This window comes from Cydia strobilella, chromosome 27 (assembly GCF_947568885.1).
Source record: "Cydia strobilella chromosome 27, ilCydStro3.1, whole genome shotgun sequence".
Classification (NCBI taxonomy): Eukaryota; Metazoa; Arthropoda; class Insecta; order Lepidoptera; family Tortricidae; genus Cydia; species Cydia strobilella.
This window is the reverse complement of record NC_086067.1, coordinates 492032-510230: the sequence shown is the minus strand read 5'-3', so window position 1 is coordinate 510230 and position 18199 is coordinate 492032. Positions and strand designations below refer to the sequence as shown.

The window sequence follows — 18199 nt, the reverse complement described above, 5'->3', positions numbered from 1 at the left end:
GTAGCTGTAATGCTGGTGCAGTCTGAATCCGAACGGTGTGACTATATCTGCGAGCATATCTTCACGCCTTGTGGGAGCCTGGTTTACTTCTGTTATCGACTCGGCTATTAAATAGGTTCAATGAACGGCAGGTTTTACCTTTCACGGGTGTACAACATGTACATACTATAGACAAAGGAATTCTGGTAATAAACGGGCTTTGATTCGCGGAGAAATATTAATTATCGATTACGATGATTTTTTTATCTATACTAAGAGAAGTAAATGAAATAAACATTATTATACTACTACTAAATTTATAATGAATTAACTAGACTTATATTGACCGGAATATAGACCGTGATTACCTTTTGCATTATTTGTGAGTTGTGAGCTCCCGATATTTCGATGAGGGTAGACAGAGCGCTGTCTACACAACTGACACCCACCCGCTATCTTCAGTCACCCGTGAACATGATGCATGTAACTGCGTCGAAATATCGGGAGCTCACAAATAATACAAAAGGTAATCACGGTCTATATCCCGGTCAATATAAGTCTAGTGAAACTAACCGTGAATCATTCAAAACTATGAATTAACTACTCGACCAAATTCACATCTACATTTACATCCACAGGAATGACAACTTTTGTTTTAAATTCTGTCTGACCCAGACACAAATGCATCCAATACATTGTACAGCCGGCCTTAGCGACCGTGAGAGATATCATCCAGTTCGAGACAAAGCCGCGGCTATTTTGGGAGCGGATGCGCGGGAGTGGGAGCGTCGGCAAAACATTTCCTATATAATTAACTTCACATTTATTTTTACTTCGATACAGTCAGCAATAACCGACGTTTTTAAATATTTTGAATGAATGTGTGATTTTCTTTATTGTCTGTTTAAAGAAAAAATATAGTATCTGTATAAAAATGGAAAAATTCACCACCGGAAAAATTCGAACTTTCGGCCTTTTGGAACACCGTTCCAGTCTAATCACTGCTACCAAGTCTACCAACTGAGCTACCGGAGGCTTACCAGAAGCGTGCGAATCTCTCCATTCCTTCCTTTATGCTTACACGCCAGGGAGGCGCATAAAAAAATTACTACTTGACATGATAAGTGTCATTCATCTCTAGAAATATTAAGAGGCCGTAGTCGATTTTGGAGCAAAAATTTTAAATTGATAGATTTAGTCGTTGAAATTATAGGTACACGTTTTGTTACGTAATATCTAAATAACAAGTATTGGTTTCTATTAGCACGTCTTCTCATCTTGCCTTTTAATAATGAGGTCGCAAGCGTGCGTCACCGGCTCACCGGTAATTTATGAAAAGAAGGCGCAATTTTTAAGAATTCATCAAAAATTTATGGTGGTAAATTATACAAATTGATGTATAAGAATAGTTTCAACAAATGTTGTAGATTGTTTAAGTATCAAAATTACGTTGAAATTAAGTCGATTTTCAGAGAAATTGTCACTTGTTTTGAAGTAATTTCTGGAGAAAATTGATTACGTCTAACTTTCATTTACACTACTTCAAAGTCATAATAATAAAAATGTAGTCTGATAAACGTCAAGTACAGGATATGTGTAATATAAAATTACCATGTTTAGCCGTCCAAACTTTACGAAATTTACAAATAAGAGCGACAAAATCAGTGCTTTACGCGCGTTTACCTAAACGTCCATCAGAAAAGCAAACATTACTAATTTAGTGAGTCTTTTTTTAACAAATTGATCTGATAAAAGGTAAGATAAGAAAATGCGCTAATAGAAACCAGTACTTGTTATTTCAATTAGGTAACAAAAGGTGTACAATTTCACCGACTAAATCTATCAATTTTACATTTTTGCGACTAAAATCGACACCGGCCTCTTAAGTATAAATGCGAAAGTAACTCTGTCTCTTCACGTTTAAACCGCTGAACCGATTTAGATGAAATTTTGTATGGAGATTGTTTGAGGCCCGCGAAAGTAGATAGGGTAGTTTTCATCATTACACAGGCAAAGTTGCGGGCTGAAGCTAGTCAGTATTATAATTATCAAGTGTTATTTCTTTGCGAACGCTCCGTCTGCGTGCGTGTGAAAGGCGCACGAAAAAGCGCAAAACGAACGAGCCACAAGTGTTCCGCGCACGCAAATCTCTTCATTGTACACTTGAGACCAATGAAAATGGGTCAGTTTGAGATAGATAGTCATAAGTCGGAGCAGGTTTACCGCTTATATCAGGCGCTTACGCGTTTAGGTCGCGAGATTAACGCTCTACCAAAACAACAACAACTCTTAGAGTTTTGAATGATTCACGGTTAGTTTCACTAGACTTATATTGACCGGGATATAGACCGTGATTACCTTTTGTATTATTTGTGAGCTCCCGATATTTCGACGCAGTTACATGCATCATGTTCACGGGTGACTGAAGATAGCGGGTGGGTGTCAACGTTGTGTAGACAGCGCTCTGTCTACCCTCATTCTTGCGCGTCGGCTGCGTTCACTTTCAACGTTACCAACGGTCGCATTCACACTTCTTGGTCCGGTCGCGTTCACAATCGTTGGTCTGTCCAAACACACTACACTCACGGTGTCACTACGCGTGTTTGATTCTAGTGTTGTTTGGGTCTATATCCCGGTCAATATAAGTCTAACAACAACTCTATACTATTGATAGATAACTGATGATTTAATATAAAGAGTTTTAATCATATTACATCACATTGTTACTCTATACTGGTTCTATGTGCCGGTTCCATACGTTAGTAATTATAGCTCAATGATCTCAGGTTGGTTAATAACAAAGAGGATATAATAGGATAGAGTGGTACTGTCATAGTAAATTTTGTAGCCACAGTAAATTCACTGCCATCTACCGACACACGATTAAATTAAAAATAAAAATATCAAAAAATGTATTTATATATTTATTTTTTTGCAATATTTTCATTAATAATTTTTATAGACTTATATTGACCGGGATATAGACCGTGATTACCTTTTGTATTATTTGTGAGCTCCCGATATTCACACACACAAATCACACGTTTTTATCACAAATAATACAAAAGGTAATCACGGTATATATCCCGGTCAATATAAGTCTAGTGAAACTAACCGTGAATCATTCAAAACTCTAATTATTTTTATATTATTTTGACCCATGTTCTTTCACTGATATGCGTTAAAATTGTTAAATAACAAACGAAACCATCAGCGCCATCTATACGAGAGTAGGCCAAAAGTAGTTGCGCCCTCTGATCGAGAATCAAATATTCTTGATTTTCGAGGCTCGTTTTTTCCTTAGACTGTATTTAATAATCATATGTGGGGTGCAGTGAGCAAGTGAGAAAAATAATTGGGAAAACATAACAACTACACCAAAGCAATTTTGGACATTGACAATATTATTTACAATGTTATTCAAATTATATTACTACATATATATAGACATATTGCTGTATAAATACATACATAAATATAAATAATATCAATAACATGTACATACATATCCTAAATGGGGTCCCTTTGTTTGACATAATTATTGAAAGTCATAATGTTACGATTGTCATATTATCATTAGTCATAATTCTGAAACCGTTAACTTTTCAGGATTTTCCTCAGCTTATCCTATAGATAGTTTAGGTTAGGTTAGGTTTGTTTTATTGCAATCCTGAAAAGTCACGCGTTTCTGAGAAAAACCAAATTATGACCGAAAATGTGGACAAACAATACATTATGATATTGTCTTCGGTTACCGCGATAGTTACTCATGAAATAAAACTATATAAACGGATGATATCGCGTATATTGAATTTATAATACATCCCGGATTATTTTTAGTATGTAAGTATTTTTGCTCTTTGTAGTTTTTCCTCAGTCACACGTTGACCACGAACGCTGTAAAGGGTTCGAAACATCGGGATGTTATAAATTCAATATACGCGATATAATCCGTTTTCATAGTTTTGACAATACATTATGACTTAAAACTATATAAACAATACATTATGACTTAAAACTATGGGAAACAATAGAAACCCATTATAAATACTATGCATATGCGCGGAAGACTAACTCACTTGTACTGCACAGCAGGTGGGGCTTGTGGTGGCTTGTGAAGCATGCGTTTGAAAACAAACTTGCCTGGTTTTAAACTAATATTTGTCAGCACACTTGCTACAACGTTCTGTAGATCAATAAACATACTGGTACGTACCTGCTGCTTACGACAGAATAAATGAGTAAACATGTTGTCTTGCGTTGAATATTAGATGAAATAGATCAAGTGAGATAATATTGCCTACAACATTTATGAAGTTTACCTCTCGAGCGACTTTTATGCTACCGTAAATAGGATTACTTTTACTTATAACTCTGTTTTCGTGTAAGTGACTTGTATGTCTTTTATGAGAATAAACCTAACCTATGTTTCCTCAATTCTGTATGGATCCTGTTATAACAATGATAGGAAAGAAAGAATTTATAAATCAAATTAATTAACGATCACAAAGCTTAAAATAAATGCCGTACATGGCGGGAAGTTGATAACTCGAGATATAAATCAAATCAAATTCTTTATTTCCAAAATCACATTAACCCTTAAATGCATATTGTTGCCAAATGTATACAAAGCATTGGACAGCTCACAGATTTAACAGAAAAAAGCTTAAGTTTAGTTATAAAAACATTTTTTCCAACCAAAAATAAAAAATCATGCATTTAAGGGTTAAAATTATGAATTAGCTTTAAAATTACACTTTAAACACTTTAAACATTATACATGTTAAAACTTAAAATCTAAAACAAAGACGTATGCACATAAAAGAAAAAACAACAGACTAAAACTAACTAAAAAATAAGCACATTATAATATTCTATTTATACTATCAACTCCATTCCGACCCCTTCCCAGCCCAAAATGCCAAATAAACTAGCGGCATTAGATATAAATTGAATAAATTTGAACTTAAAACAAAATTACATGAGGTTCTTTCTTTAATCAACTTCTTCCCGCCGTGTACCGAATTAAAAGTGGAAAAAATTACTGATCCAGATAACTGATGGGCTAGTGTTTTATTTTTGTTTGTGCTCTTCATGTATATCTTTTTGGTTTGGTTAATATGTTTGTATATAATTAGGTATTCTTTGTGTGTAGCTTTGTAATGTTTTAATATGTATCTTTGTGTGTTATCTGTCGTGGCATCACCGAATGGGCCCTACGGAAGACCAGCGCTGGCTTTATAGCTAGCATTATGCTGAGTTGGGTCCATTTCGTGATGCACACTTGATGATCTCTTCTTTTCTTGCTGTTGTTGTCTGTACATGTTCGTACTTGTGTTGTGATCGTCACGAATAAATGTCTTTTATCTTTTATCTTTATCTAGTGATTCAAAGTAGCGAGTCAAGCCCCGCCCGACACAGTGATTTCTTCCACTTTTTTCTTTCTTTCTTCTGTTCTTTCTTTCTTTATTTTTTTTCTTTTAATTACTAAGCTTTGTGATCTCGTTTGCAGAAGTTTCTGCTTAATATTAGACTGGCTTAAATGTAAGAGTTATTATGATACAGAAAACTTAATTCACAATGAACACACACACACACACACACACACACACACACACGCACACGCACACTCATATGGACTTGCAAGTCCATCTTCTCATTAGGTTAAATTAAGCTATAAGTAATTACTTTTGTTATTCTCTGATATTGTGTTCATTTTTATTTCTTTAAATTTATATTTATATTTTAAAACCGTTTATTACCAATTTTAAGGAAGAGCGGTGCCTCTTAACACAGGTATTTTCTTACTTAAAAAGAGGCACCAACACTTACCTGTATAAGTAATTCTTAAACGAAATAAACAATTTTTCATTTTCATTTTCAATATGAAACTAATTTCATACCACATACCACGTAAATTTTATTAATTTGGTCTCCGAGTGCGCACTCAACCGAGCTGTGAGGTCAGTTGGAAACCTCGATATAAATATGATATGAAAGGGAATTAAATTCTAATTTGTGTTAGCTTTTATCGAAAATATTAACGTATTTACATGGCAGATAAAATACACATCAACAAGTTTTCAACAACAATACAGTTTTCATCTTATTGGATGAAGGCGAAAAAATATAAACATATTTATGAACTCGTAGTATATTAGGTGTTCGTAGAACTGATCGAATCAGAAACACGGAACTACGCTCCAGAACTAGAGTTGCAGATGTAGGCGTCAAGACTGCTAAGCTTAAGTGGGACTGGGCGGGACATGTCTGTCGCATGCACCCGGAAAGATGGGCCAAAATGGTTACTGAGTGGGACCCACGGAGCACCATAGACGGTGCAGGCCGGGGTTCAGGCAGACCAAAAAGGAGATGGCGGGACGACTTGGACGCATTCTACCCCAAATGGTGGGAAAATGGCGATGACAGGGTCGAGTGGAGAAAACGAGGGGAGGCCTTTGCCCAGCAGTGGGACACCAAAATAGGCTAATAAAAAAAAAAAAAAAAATGAACTCTACATGTATCTATGTATATTTTTTAGGGGATAACAACTCTTTAGATTTTTTACTGTCTGAAGTACTATTTAGTGTCTGTAGACTTCGCTTGGTCAATTAAAGTTCTTTAGCTCTTATACATCCTTTTTTAAAACAAGTTACTCTCCAAAAAACTCAATACAATTTCTAACTCGTTCCTTTTTAGGGTTCCGTACCCAAAGGGTAAAAACTCCGCTGTCCATCTGTCCGTCTGTCTGTCTGTCACCAGGCTGTATCTCATGAACCGTGATAGCTAGACAGCTGAAATTTTCACAGATGATGTATTTCCGTTGCCGCTATAACAACAAATACTAAAAACAGAATAATATAAATATTTAAGTGGGGCTCCCATACAACAAACGTGATTTTTTTTGCTGTTTTTTTCCGTAATGGTACGGAACCCTTCGTGCGCAAGTCCGACTCGCACTTGGCCGGTTTTTTAAAACAAGTTACTCTCCAAAAAACTCCATACAATTTCTAACTCGTTCCTTTTTATAATAAGTAACAGTAAAAAACGCCTTTCTACGTGCATCCTTCTAAAGCCTAAATACAAAACGGCATAACTACATATAATTATAATGTCGTATATTACGTTTTATAATAAATGTAATAGAACCCGATTATAACCGGTCCGACTAGTTCGAGGTGTCCGTCCTGTAGTCTACATCCACTTGGTTTTCGAGTACCTACGTTTAGATTTGAACAAATGTTGTTAAAATATTTGTAAAACATTTATATTTGAGCGTTTTCCAAAACAAAATGTAAATTTCATTCATGTCTTCAAAATATTAACTTCTCGGGCTCATTTTGAAAAAATGTGTCCCAAAATTTTGTATTAAAAAAATATTTTTCCAGTTCGTCACGCTTATACAAATAAATAAATTATTCATACAAAAATGTGACGATCTGGAAAGGAAATCTTGGGACACATTTCTTCATATATGAGAAGTGAATGTAGTACAAATGATTCTGAATAAAATGATACCAAGAAGTCAATATTTTGAAGACATTAATGAAATATGATTTTTTTGGAAAACGCTCATTTTATATTTACGTTGGTAAAGCCGCTCTTACACAATAGAAATAAAATAAATAAATAAATAAATAAATAAATAAATAAATAAATAAATAAATAAATAAATAAATAAATAAATAAATAAATAAATATTACAATACAATAAAACAACAATAACTATTATAATATTACAATAGTTTTAAAACGACATGCTTAAATGACATGAAACTTTACATGAACATTTACGTAATATACATATCTATATCTGTAATTATCGTTGCTAGAAATTGTAATACAAAAAAATAACAGCGAGTTTTATTAAGCAAATTGTAGTTTGTATTATATTCGGCAGACATTTGTCCTTGTTTTCATTTGAAGGTACGCGAGAAAATACCTAAATAATAATAAAAAATATTATGTATAAATAAAAATATTAAAAAAAAATTAAAAAAAATTATTTTGTTTAAGTTTAGTTTTTAATTTAGTTTGTAATTTTTATTTTAAGGCCTATTATTGTAACTTTTTGTATTATTGTTTATTAATAAACCCACGTTAGGATGGTATATTTGTTAGGTATAATTAATTTAATTCTTATATGTACTATATGTAATTTAATAGCGACACAGAATCACTTAGTTTTTGTTAACTTAACTGTTCTTTCTATGATTAAGTTTTTTAGGTAAGTTTACTTTTAGTCATGAAATAAAACTATGAAAACGGATTATATCGCGTATATTGAATTTATAATACATCCCGACGTTTCGAACTCTTTACAGCGTTCGTGGTCAACGGGTGACTGAGGAAAAATTACAAAATGCAAAAATACCCACATACTAAAATAATGAACAATCATAGACTACAAACTTTAAGGCTGGTTGTACATGCAAAATCGGTTCATAAGGCTAGTTATACACTATAATTATTTTTCAAGTAAAGATATATATATATACGCGATAAAAATAAACTATGCCGGCTCCAACCCTACACCACGGACCCGAGAAGATTTAATTCCCTCCTAAATTGTAGGAGGGTATCCCAATATGGGACCGGCAACAAACTCGGCGGGACACATCTTTTCAAAACATCAGAATGTCCAGCATCATCCAACACTACGGTCTCACAGTCTATGTCTCGCTTGCTCCTTTATCGGGTGGACTACAGGATCCCAAGCTGGTGGTAGAGAAAAGCCATCTTCCCTATTAAAGTTTGGATATTTCTTAATCTCAATGGCCTCGCGCAGCATTCTGGGTATGTAACGCTTCTCCTTGGCAAGAACCAGAGGCTTATCAAACTTGATTGAGTGATTGGCTTTATCCATGACATGCTCACAGACAGCAGACCTAGGTCGACGGTGCTTGACATCAGCTATGTGTTCCTTCACCCGAGTGGAAATGCTCCGTTTCGTCTGCCCGACATATGATAGGCCACACTCACAGTCCAGCCTGTACACTCCTGCAGTCTGTAGAGGGGTATTGCATTTTACAGGCCTCAGGAATTGTGACATCTTCTTCATTGGCTTGAAATATGTTTTTATAGAAGCACGCTTCAAGATGTGGCTGATCCTGTCCGTGACCCCCCTGACAAAAGGCAGAATGGCAGGCCTGCGCTCGACTGTGGGGATCTTAATGTGGGACCTCTGGTTGACCCGCGGTATCCTGAGCTCGTTTGCCTGGAGCGCGCGCCTGGCATGCTGGAGCTCCGCGGCCAGATGCTGGTCATCACATATCCTCTGGGCTCTCTGAAACAAAGATTTGCCTACTGTAACAAGTTGACTGGGATGGTGATGCGATTTGCCATTTAAGTACCTATCAGTATGAGTAGGTTTCCTATACACAGTGCGACCTAGGGTGTTATCAGGATTTCTTTTTACCAATACATCTAAGAAGGGGAGAGAACAGTCTTTTTCCAACTCCATAGTAAATTTTATTTTGCTATGGATGGAATTTAGGTGATCCAAGAAAGTTGAAACACTACTTTTTGGAAGTATAGTAAAAGTGTCATCTACGTATCTTTTAAATATCTTCGGTCGCACAGGAGCCAATGAGAGTGCCCTCTCCTCGAAGTCCTCCATAAAGATGTCAGCGACTACTGGAGACACCGGAGACCCCATGGCCACGCCGTCGACTTGAAGATAGAATTCACCATTCCATAGCAAGTAGCCAGATGTAAGGCAATGTTCCAACAGCTTAGCATATTCCTCTGACATGTTCTGCTCACATAACCTCTTCTTGACAATTTCAATGCAGTCTTGTACCGGTAGGCTTGTAAATAGCGACTGGACGTCAAAACTGACCATGATCTCATCATCAGTCAATGTTAGGTCTTTAATCTCACCGATGAAATGGTAAGAATCCTTTGTATGCGTGCTAGTGTTACCACGTAATGCTGAGAGGGCTCCCGCGAGGTACTGAGCCAATTTATATGTGGGAGCATCTATCTGGCTCACTATGGGACGTAGTGGGGCACTAGGTTTGTGTATTTTTGGCAACCCATACAACTTTGGAGGCACGGGGCAGTCAGGAACTAAACTTGCAACATTCAGATCAAGGCTCTCCGAGTAATCACTAATTAGTTCTTTAGTGGTTTTCAATACTTTCATAGTCGGGTCCGTCTTTACATGTTTGTAGGTTGTAGTATCCGCTAATAATTCCCTAATTTTCTGGTTATAATCTGAAGTATTAAGTACAACCGTCGCATTTCCCTTATCCGCTCGAAGAATAGTAAGGTCTGGATCATCGCGTAACGTTTTCAACGCGACCAATTCATCTCTAGGCAAATTCCTTTTTGGAGGCTTGGCTTTCCGTAATAATGACGAAACATCCTGCCGTATAGCCTCCAAATCTTCCTTCTTTACCTGATTTTTCACCAGACAGTCTTCTACACTAACAATAATGTCCTCAAAAGGGATCTTTCGCGGAGCCACAACATAATTAAGACCTTTTTCTAATACTGAAAACTCAGACGTCGACAATTGTTTACTGGATAGATTGACAACCGACCGATTTGACACTGACAGCAACGTTCCGTTAGCGCTATTATTCTGAAGCCCTCCGTTATCGCTGCGTCTCGTTTTCGATTTTAACCTGTCAAACTTGGCACTTTGTCGTTTCTTGCATTGTTCAAATGTAAATGCGTAACGTTTATTACCTTGTTCAACAACATCATTAAAATCGGTCCTTGTCAACACTTCCTGCAATTGACCGGTGCCTACCTTAATCTGTTGCTCAAGTCTATAAGCCCAACCAACCAAACCAAAATCCGGCGACATGAAGACCTTGGGAATAAGCTCGCGCGCGCTCGTTGCGCTCTGCATTTCTTGAAGAGGTGTCGAGATGAAAATCTTATTCCTACATGCGTGAAGATAGCTCCGAAGAAGGACATTATCGGCAGTGAACGCATACTTCGCCGGGCGAGTGAGAGATTACTGTGCAAAACCATCCATAACAACCGTTACACGGCTTATAGACTTGAGCAACAGATTAAGGTAGGCACCGGTCAATTGCAGGAAGTGTTGACAAGGACCGATTTTAATGATGTTGTTGAACAAGGTAATAAACGTTACGCATTTACATTTGAACAATGCAAGAAACGACAAAGTGCCAAGTTTGACAGGTTAAAATCGAAAACGAGACGCAGCGATAACGGAGGGCTTCAGAATAATAGCGCTAACGGAACGTTGCTGTCAGTGTCAAATCGGTCGGTTGTCAATCTATCCAGTAAACAATTGTCGACGTCTGAGTTTTCAGTATTAGAAAAAGGTCTTAATTATGTTGTGGCTCCGCGAAAGATCCCTTTTGAGGACATTATTGTTAGTGTAGAAGACTGTCTGGTGAAAAATCAGGTAAAGAAGGAAGATTTGGAGGCTATACGGCAGGATGTTTCGTCATTATTACGGAAAGCCAAGCCTCCAAAAAGGAATTTGCCTAGAGATGAATTGGTCGCGTTGAAAACGTTACGCGATGATCCAGACCTTACTATTCTTCGAGCGGATAAGGGAAATGCGACGGTTGTACTTAATACTTCAGATTATAACCAGAAAATTAGGGAATTATTAGCGGATACTACAACCTACAAACATGTAAAGACGGACCCGACTATGAAAGTATTGAAAACCACTAAAGAACTAATTAGTGATTACTCGGAGAGCCTTGATCTGAATGTTGCAAGTTTAGTTCCTGACTGCCCCGTGCCTCCAAAGTTGTATGGGTTGCCAAAAATACACAAACCTAGTGCCCCACTACGTCCCATAGTGAGCCAGATAGATGCTCCCACATATAAATTGGCTCAGTACCTCGCGGGAGCCCTCTCAGCATTACGTGGTAACACTAGCACGCATACAAAGGATTCTTACCATTTCATCGGTGAGATTAAAGACCTAACATTGACTGATGATGAGATCATGGTCAGTTTTGACGTCCAGTCGCTATTTACAAGCCTACCGGTACAAGACTGCATTGAAATTGTCAAGAAGAGGTTATGTGAGCAGAACATGTCAGAGGAATATGCTAAGCTGTTGGAACATTGCCTTACATCTGGCTACTTGCTATGGAATGGTGAATTCTATCTTCAAGTCGACGGCGTGGCCATGGGGTCTCCGGTGTCTCCAGTAGTCGCTGACATCTTTATGGAGGACTTCGAGGAGAGGGCACTCTCATTGGCTCCTGTGCGACCGAAGATATTTAAAAGATACGTAGATGACACTTTTACTATACTTCCAAAAAGTAGTGTTTCAACTTTCTTGGATCACCTAAATTCCATCCATAGCAAAATAAAATTTACTATGGAGTTGGAAAAAGACTGTTCTCTCCCCTTCTTAGATGTATTGGTAAAAAGAAATCCTGATAACACCCTAGGTCGCACTGTGTATAGGAAACCTACTCATACTGATAGGTACTTAAATGGCAAATCGCATCACCATCCCAGTCAACTTGTTACAGTAGGCAAATCTTTGTTTCAGAGAGCCCAGAGGATATGTGATGACCAGCATCTGGCCGCGGAGCTCCAGCATGCCAGGCGCGCGCTCCAGGCAAACGAGCTCAGGATACCGCGGGTCAACCAGAGGTCCCACATTAAGATCCCCACAGTCGAGCGCAGGCCTGCCATTCTGCCTTTTGTCAGGGGGGTCACGGACAGGATCAGCCACATCTTGAAGCGTGCTTCTATAAAAACATATTTCAAGCCAATGAAGAAGATGTCACAATTCCTGAGGCCTGTAAAATGCAATACCCCTCTACAGACTGCAGGAGTGTACAGGCTGGACTGTGAGTGTGGCCTATCATATGTCGGGCAGACGAAACGGAGCATTTCCACTCGGGTGAAGGAACACATAGCTGATGTCAAGCACCGTCGACCTAGGTCTGCTGTCTGTGAGCATGTCATGGATAAAGCCAATCACTCAATCAAGTTTGATAAGCCTCTGGTTCTTGCCAAGGAGAAGCGTTACATACCCAGAATGCTGCGCGAGGCCATTGAGATTAAGAAATATCCAAACTTTAATAGGGAAGATGGCTTTTCTCTACCACCAGCTTGGGATCCTGTAGTCCACCTGATAAAGGAGCAAGCGAGACATAGACTGTGAGACCGTAGTGTTGGATGATGCTGGACATTCTGATGTTTTGAAAAGATGTGTCCCGCCGAGTTTGTTGCCGGTCCCATATTGGGATACCCTCCTACAATTTAGGAGGGAATTAAATCTTCTCGGGTCCGTGGTGTAGGGTTGGAGCCGGCATAGTTTATTTTTATCGCGTATATATATATATCTTTACTTGAAAAATAATTATAGTGTATAACTAGCCTTATGAACCGATTTTGCATGTACAACCAGCCTTAAAGTTTGTAGTCTATGATTGTTCATTATTTTAGTATGTGGGTATTTTTGCATTTTGTAATTTTTCCTCAGTCACCCGTTGACCACGAACGCTGTAAAGAGTTCGAAACGTCGGGATGTATTATAAATTCAATATACGCGATATATCCCGTTTTTATTGTTTTATTTTACGCTCTTTTGTATCATTGTTATTTGTTTCACATTAATAAAGTTTAGGTAGCAACATAATTTAATAAATGTCCGGCGAAACCTAACAACATATAGTAAACTATACCCAATTTGATAGAAGATTAGAAGTTTAAGAGAGTTTAAAAGTTTTTAAACTATCCCAATAACGAACAAGTTTGGGAACAAATCAAATTATTTTATTAAATATTTTGATTTGTGTTTTTTAACTAGTCACACTACTATATATAAATTAAAAAGGGGTTCATGGCGTTAGCCGCGATAGCTAAAGACGCCGAATCCGGCCTTCACTACTGGAGGGCTTCGTCACTTTTTCTTTAATATATGACATCTATTACAGTATCCCAATAACGGTTAACTGTTTAAAAACCCTGACTACAACAACATTTTAACAAATCTGAATATCAAATCACCATCCCATCTAGCATTAGCCCATTTTTTCACCAAAACCATTTTGACCTGTGTTTCTTAGAAAAAGCGTGGCCGCTACGGAACCTTTCAAAAGCGAAATGTCAATTTTATATGACTTTTAAAGGCATATACGTCGTTTTGGATTAGACAGTTGTAACCACCCCAAAGTTTTCGGAAGAAAAATGTAAATTTTGTATGGTATTCGAAGGTAGTTAAGTCGTTTTGGATTGGAGTGCTGCGGCTCATCAGTTCTGGAACGCTTTAAATTGCCTAATCTGTGACTTTTATTAAAAAAAGCGCTCGCGGTGAAGTGAGATCCGTTTTGTAGATAAGGGTTCTGGTCGATAGTTAGTTTTCGTGATAAGTTGATAGTTTACGAGAAAGGTAGTTTAGATTGCAGTTATCCGATAGTGGAATGTAATGAATGTAGTTAGTTACACTCATCTACGGCCTGTAGTAGTAAACTGACTAATATAATTATACACAAATAAATATATCTCCTTTGCCTCTTCTGAGATTGGTGCCGCCAAGATGCTTTGAAAAGCGCCTACATCTAACCTATTAATATTTAGTGACTTCATCAACAATTGTCTTTTACCTTCGTTCCGTACACATTCCACCAGTATATGTTGAACATCCTCTACAATATTGCAAGCTTCGCAGTTCGGGGATGGCTCTTTTTTCATCATAAAAGCGAACTTCTTTAGAGGAATGTGTCCTGAACGAAGTCTTAACCCTATTTTAATTAATTTCCTACAGACTTTTATAACTGGAAAACGATGAAAGTGTACCGTAAAATGTGCCTACATTGCTTCAAATTTTAAAGTATTTTTTAAACTATTATATTGTGGTAGGTACATTGATATTTATGCCAATTTAAAGTAGATCATCAACTACGCATGTGTAAGACTTAAATGAGGTTGGGATAAAGTTTTATAAAAACTGTTGGAACTCGGAACACAATCAATGCACAATTACCCAGTGGGGTGCAAAATATACACATTTTACGGTATCTTCATCGTCATTTTTTTTTTAAATACATTTTTTTGAATATCAAAGAGTGTTATTTTTTTGGGAAGCAAAATTTATAATAAACTACATGTAAGCCGAGCACATGATTGGCGCGACAGTATCTCGCCACGAGATAGACTACCCGTCCTTTACTAACTATATGAATTAAAGAGGGACGGGTAGTCCATGTTGCGGCGAGATACTCTCGCGCCAATCATGTGCTAGCCCGGCTGACACAATTAAATAAGGATACAATTGAATTCAAACGAGCATTGATGACATTCTTAACAGATAAATGCTACTATTGTCTCTCGGATTATTTGAATATTTAATTTCTATTTTATTTTTTTCATTATTTGACTTTGACATTGCGACATTTGTATTCTTATTTTTACTATATAAATTTTAATTATTTTACATCCGGGTATTTAAACTAGTCTTCTTAATAGTAACTGTTGTCATTAATTCTTTGATACTGATTTCTGTTCAGTTTATTTTTACACAATTTTTTTATTTAGACCAATGATAGATATAACTCCGTAATAGATGGATACAGTCTAAGGAAAAAACGTGCCTCGAAAATCAAGAAAATTTGATTCTCGTTCAGAGGGCGCTACTAGCTTTGGCCAACTGTCGTATAGATGGTGTTGACGGTTTCGTTTGTTATTTAACAATTTTAACGCATATCAGTGGAAGAACATGGGTCAAAATCATTAAAATAATTAATGCAAATAAAAAAATCATTTATCCATATCTAAATACATTTTATCGTATTTTTAAAAATATTTATTTTTAGTTTTAAAGTGTGTCGACAGATGGCAGTGAATTTACTGGGGTTACAAAATTTACTATGACAGTATCGCTCTAGTATAAGTTACTCTATGTTTAGACTTAAGACTAACTGTTTTTTGCATGCCTCATGGTCAAATATAGAGATACCACTTATTGTAAGATTACCATCACTGTATGTACTACCTATATTTGCAAATAAAACATTTTGAATTGAATTGAATTGAAAAGATAAACGAATTTTGAAAATCGTTTTTTATTTAATCAACGAAAATCATAATACAAATATTTACCTAAAATAAAGGTAAGAAAAAAGTAGCCCATGGAGACTATATAAAGGAGTCAAATCTCTATGTATGAAAAGTGTCCATCAAAAAACAGCCGAAATACTACCGAAATACTACCAAAAACAACCTACGTAATTTGGTCGGGTTATTTGTTGCCTTATATGGTTCATGTTATACTCATGTCCCAGAGCCTAACTAGCGCCACCGGAGAGATTAGGAACTATTATTTAAAGCTGAAAGCGGTCACTTTTGCAACAATTCTGCCATAAGAGATTGGTATCCTTTCTATACCATCCATAAAGTAGCCTAGAAAATCTAGACAGTATAGTTGGTCAAACCAAATTGGCAGTAAATAAGAACAAAACAAACTATACTCATCCTTTTCTTTCGGGTGCTAGTACTAGTGTAAGGTAAAGATAGTATGCTTCTCTCTGTCTATGTTTGGAATAAGACAGTCCGACAAACTATAGTTGTTGACGCTAGTATTTCTTAAAAAAAGTAAAAATGTTTACTTGTAAAAAACATAATTATTTTTTTATATGTCAAAAAAGATTTCTCATATCTTTCAAACAATATTTTTCTCTAAGACAGACCCAAAAACACATGCCAACAGAACCCCAAAACCTTACATAACTCTTATTTTTTGTTTCAGAGTGCGCGCAGTGAGTGAGCAGGACAACGGAACCGGTCGAAGGATACGTTTTTTTTTAAATTGGTCTAGTTATGCTGTGTTGAGTGTGAGTTTAAAAAGTTAAAGTTCCAAGATGGCTGCATTTCCCGCGTTTCTGCTGTTGTTCGTCGCCGTCGTTTCAGGTGAGATTTCAGTTATTATTCATAGTTATCTAATTTTACGGTAAATCCGTCCATCGGTCCATTTAGGCCCCTTCGCTTAAAAAGCGTTGCGTGTGTGACGCACCCATAAGTAAGAGCGAGAAAGAGATAACGCTTTATCGCTCTTACTTATGGGTGCGTCGCACACGCAACGCTTTTTAAGCTCTCGTGCGAGTGGGGGTTAGGCTTGAAAGACTAGTACAGTCAACGTCAAATACAGTGGAAAAAATTAATGGCCCTGGAGGGAAAGTGCCTTAAAACCTTAAGTTAGCTCATTGTACTTAAAGGGGACATTCATTTATATTTTTTATTTTTTTATTTTGATAGGTACAATAACATAATGCAGGCAAACAACATTGTAAAATATTTCTTACATAAGCAACTTACACATTACTTACATTACGATTACAATTGTACACAACATTATCGTGGAATAATTATTAAGCTAAATACTAATTTTGACTATAAAATCTTCTGTTATTAAAGTTCATAGTAAAAACACAATAAATTGTTAGCACGGTAAGATAATAAGTATTTACTTACAAATTTTGAGACAGCAAAACATTTTTGAACTTAGGTAAAGAAAAACTCAAAATATCAAAATCAATATCTAAGTTATTATATATATAAACAACACATTCTAAAGACGGGCGCGTTATTGGAAACATTGTTATTAGGAACCGTAGGTAAGGCAAACAATTCGAGGTTCCGTGTTCTCTTACTGTTGGCTCTGATGACCATGCACATATCAATGAGGATATAATAAGATAGAGCGGTACTGTCAAAGTAAATTTTGTAACCACTGTAAATTCACTGTCATCTATCGACATACTTTGAAACTAAAAATGAAGATTTATAAAAATACGTTAAAATGTATTTAAATATGGATAAATGATTATTTTATTTCCATTAATTATTTTTATATGATTTTGACCCATGTTCTTTCACTGATATGCGTTAAAATTATAAATAACAAACGAAACCATCAACGCCCTCTATACGAGAGTAGGCCAAAACTAGTGGCGCCATCTGATCGAGAATCAAATTTTCGTGATTTTCGAGGCACGTTTTTTCCTTAGACTGTATCCATCTATTACGGAGTTATATCTATCTTTGCACATATGAATGATTAGGGTGTGGTTGATTGTGAAGTGCAGACTATTTTTGTATATAAAATTAGATTACAATATTAAGATTAGAGAACAATATACAGGATGGCTAAGTAAGTGCATTCCCGTTGCCAGGGAGGTTTTGGGATTATACTAAGCAACTTTTACTATGGGACCAACCCCGAAATCGCGAAAAAAAATTTGGCTGTTTCATACATTTT

At 36.5% G+C, this 18199-nt stretch overlaps 1 protein-coding gene across 1 annotated transcript in view; it reads left to right on the top strand.

Moving 5' to 3' along the window:
- Nucleotides 1-18199, top strand: part of LOC134753666 (fasciclin-3) — a 294636-nt gene that overhangs the window by 66226 nt on the left and 210211 nt on the right. The window contains exon 2 of the mRNA XM_063689608.1: nt 16691-16851. Coding sequence (XP_063545678.1) covers nt 16803-16851 — 49 coding nt within the window. The 5' untranslated portion in view covers nt 16691-16802. The remainder of the gene's footprint in view (nt 1-16690; nt 16852-18199) is intronic.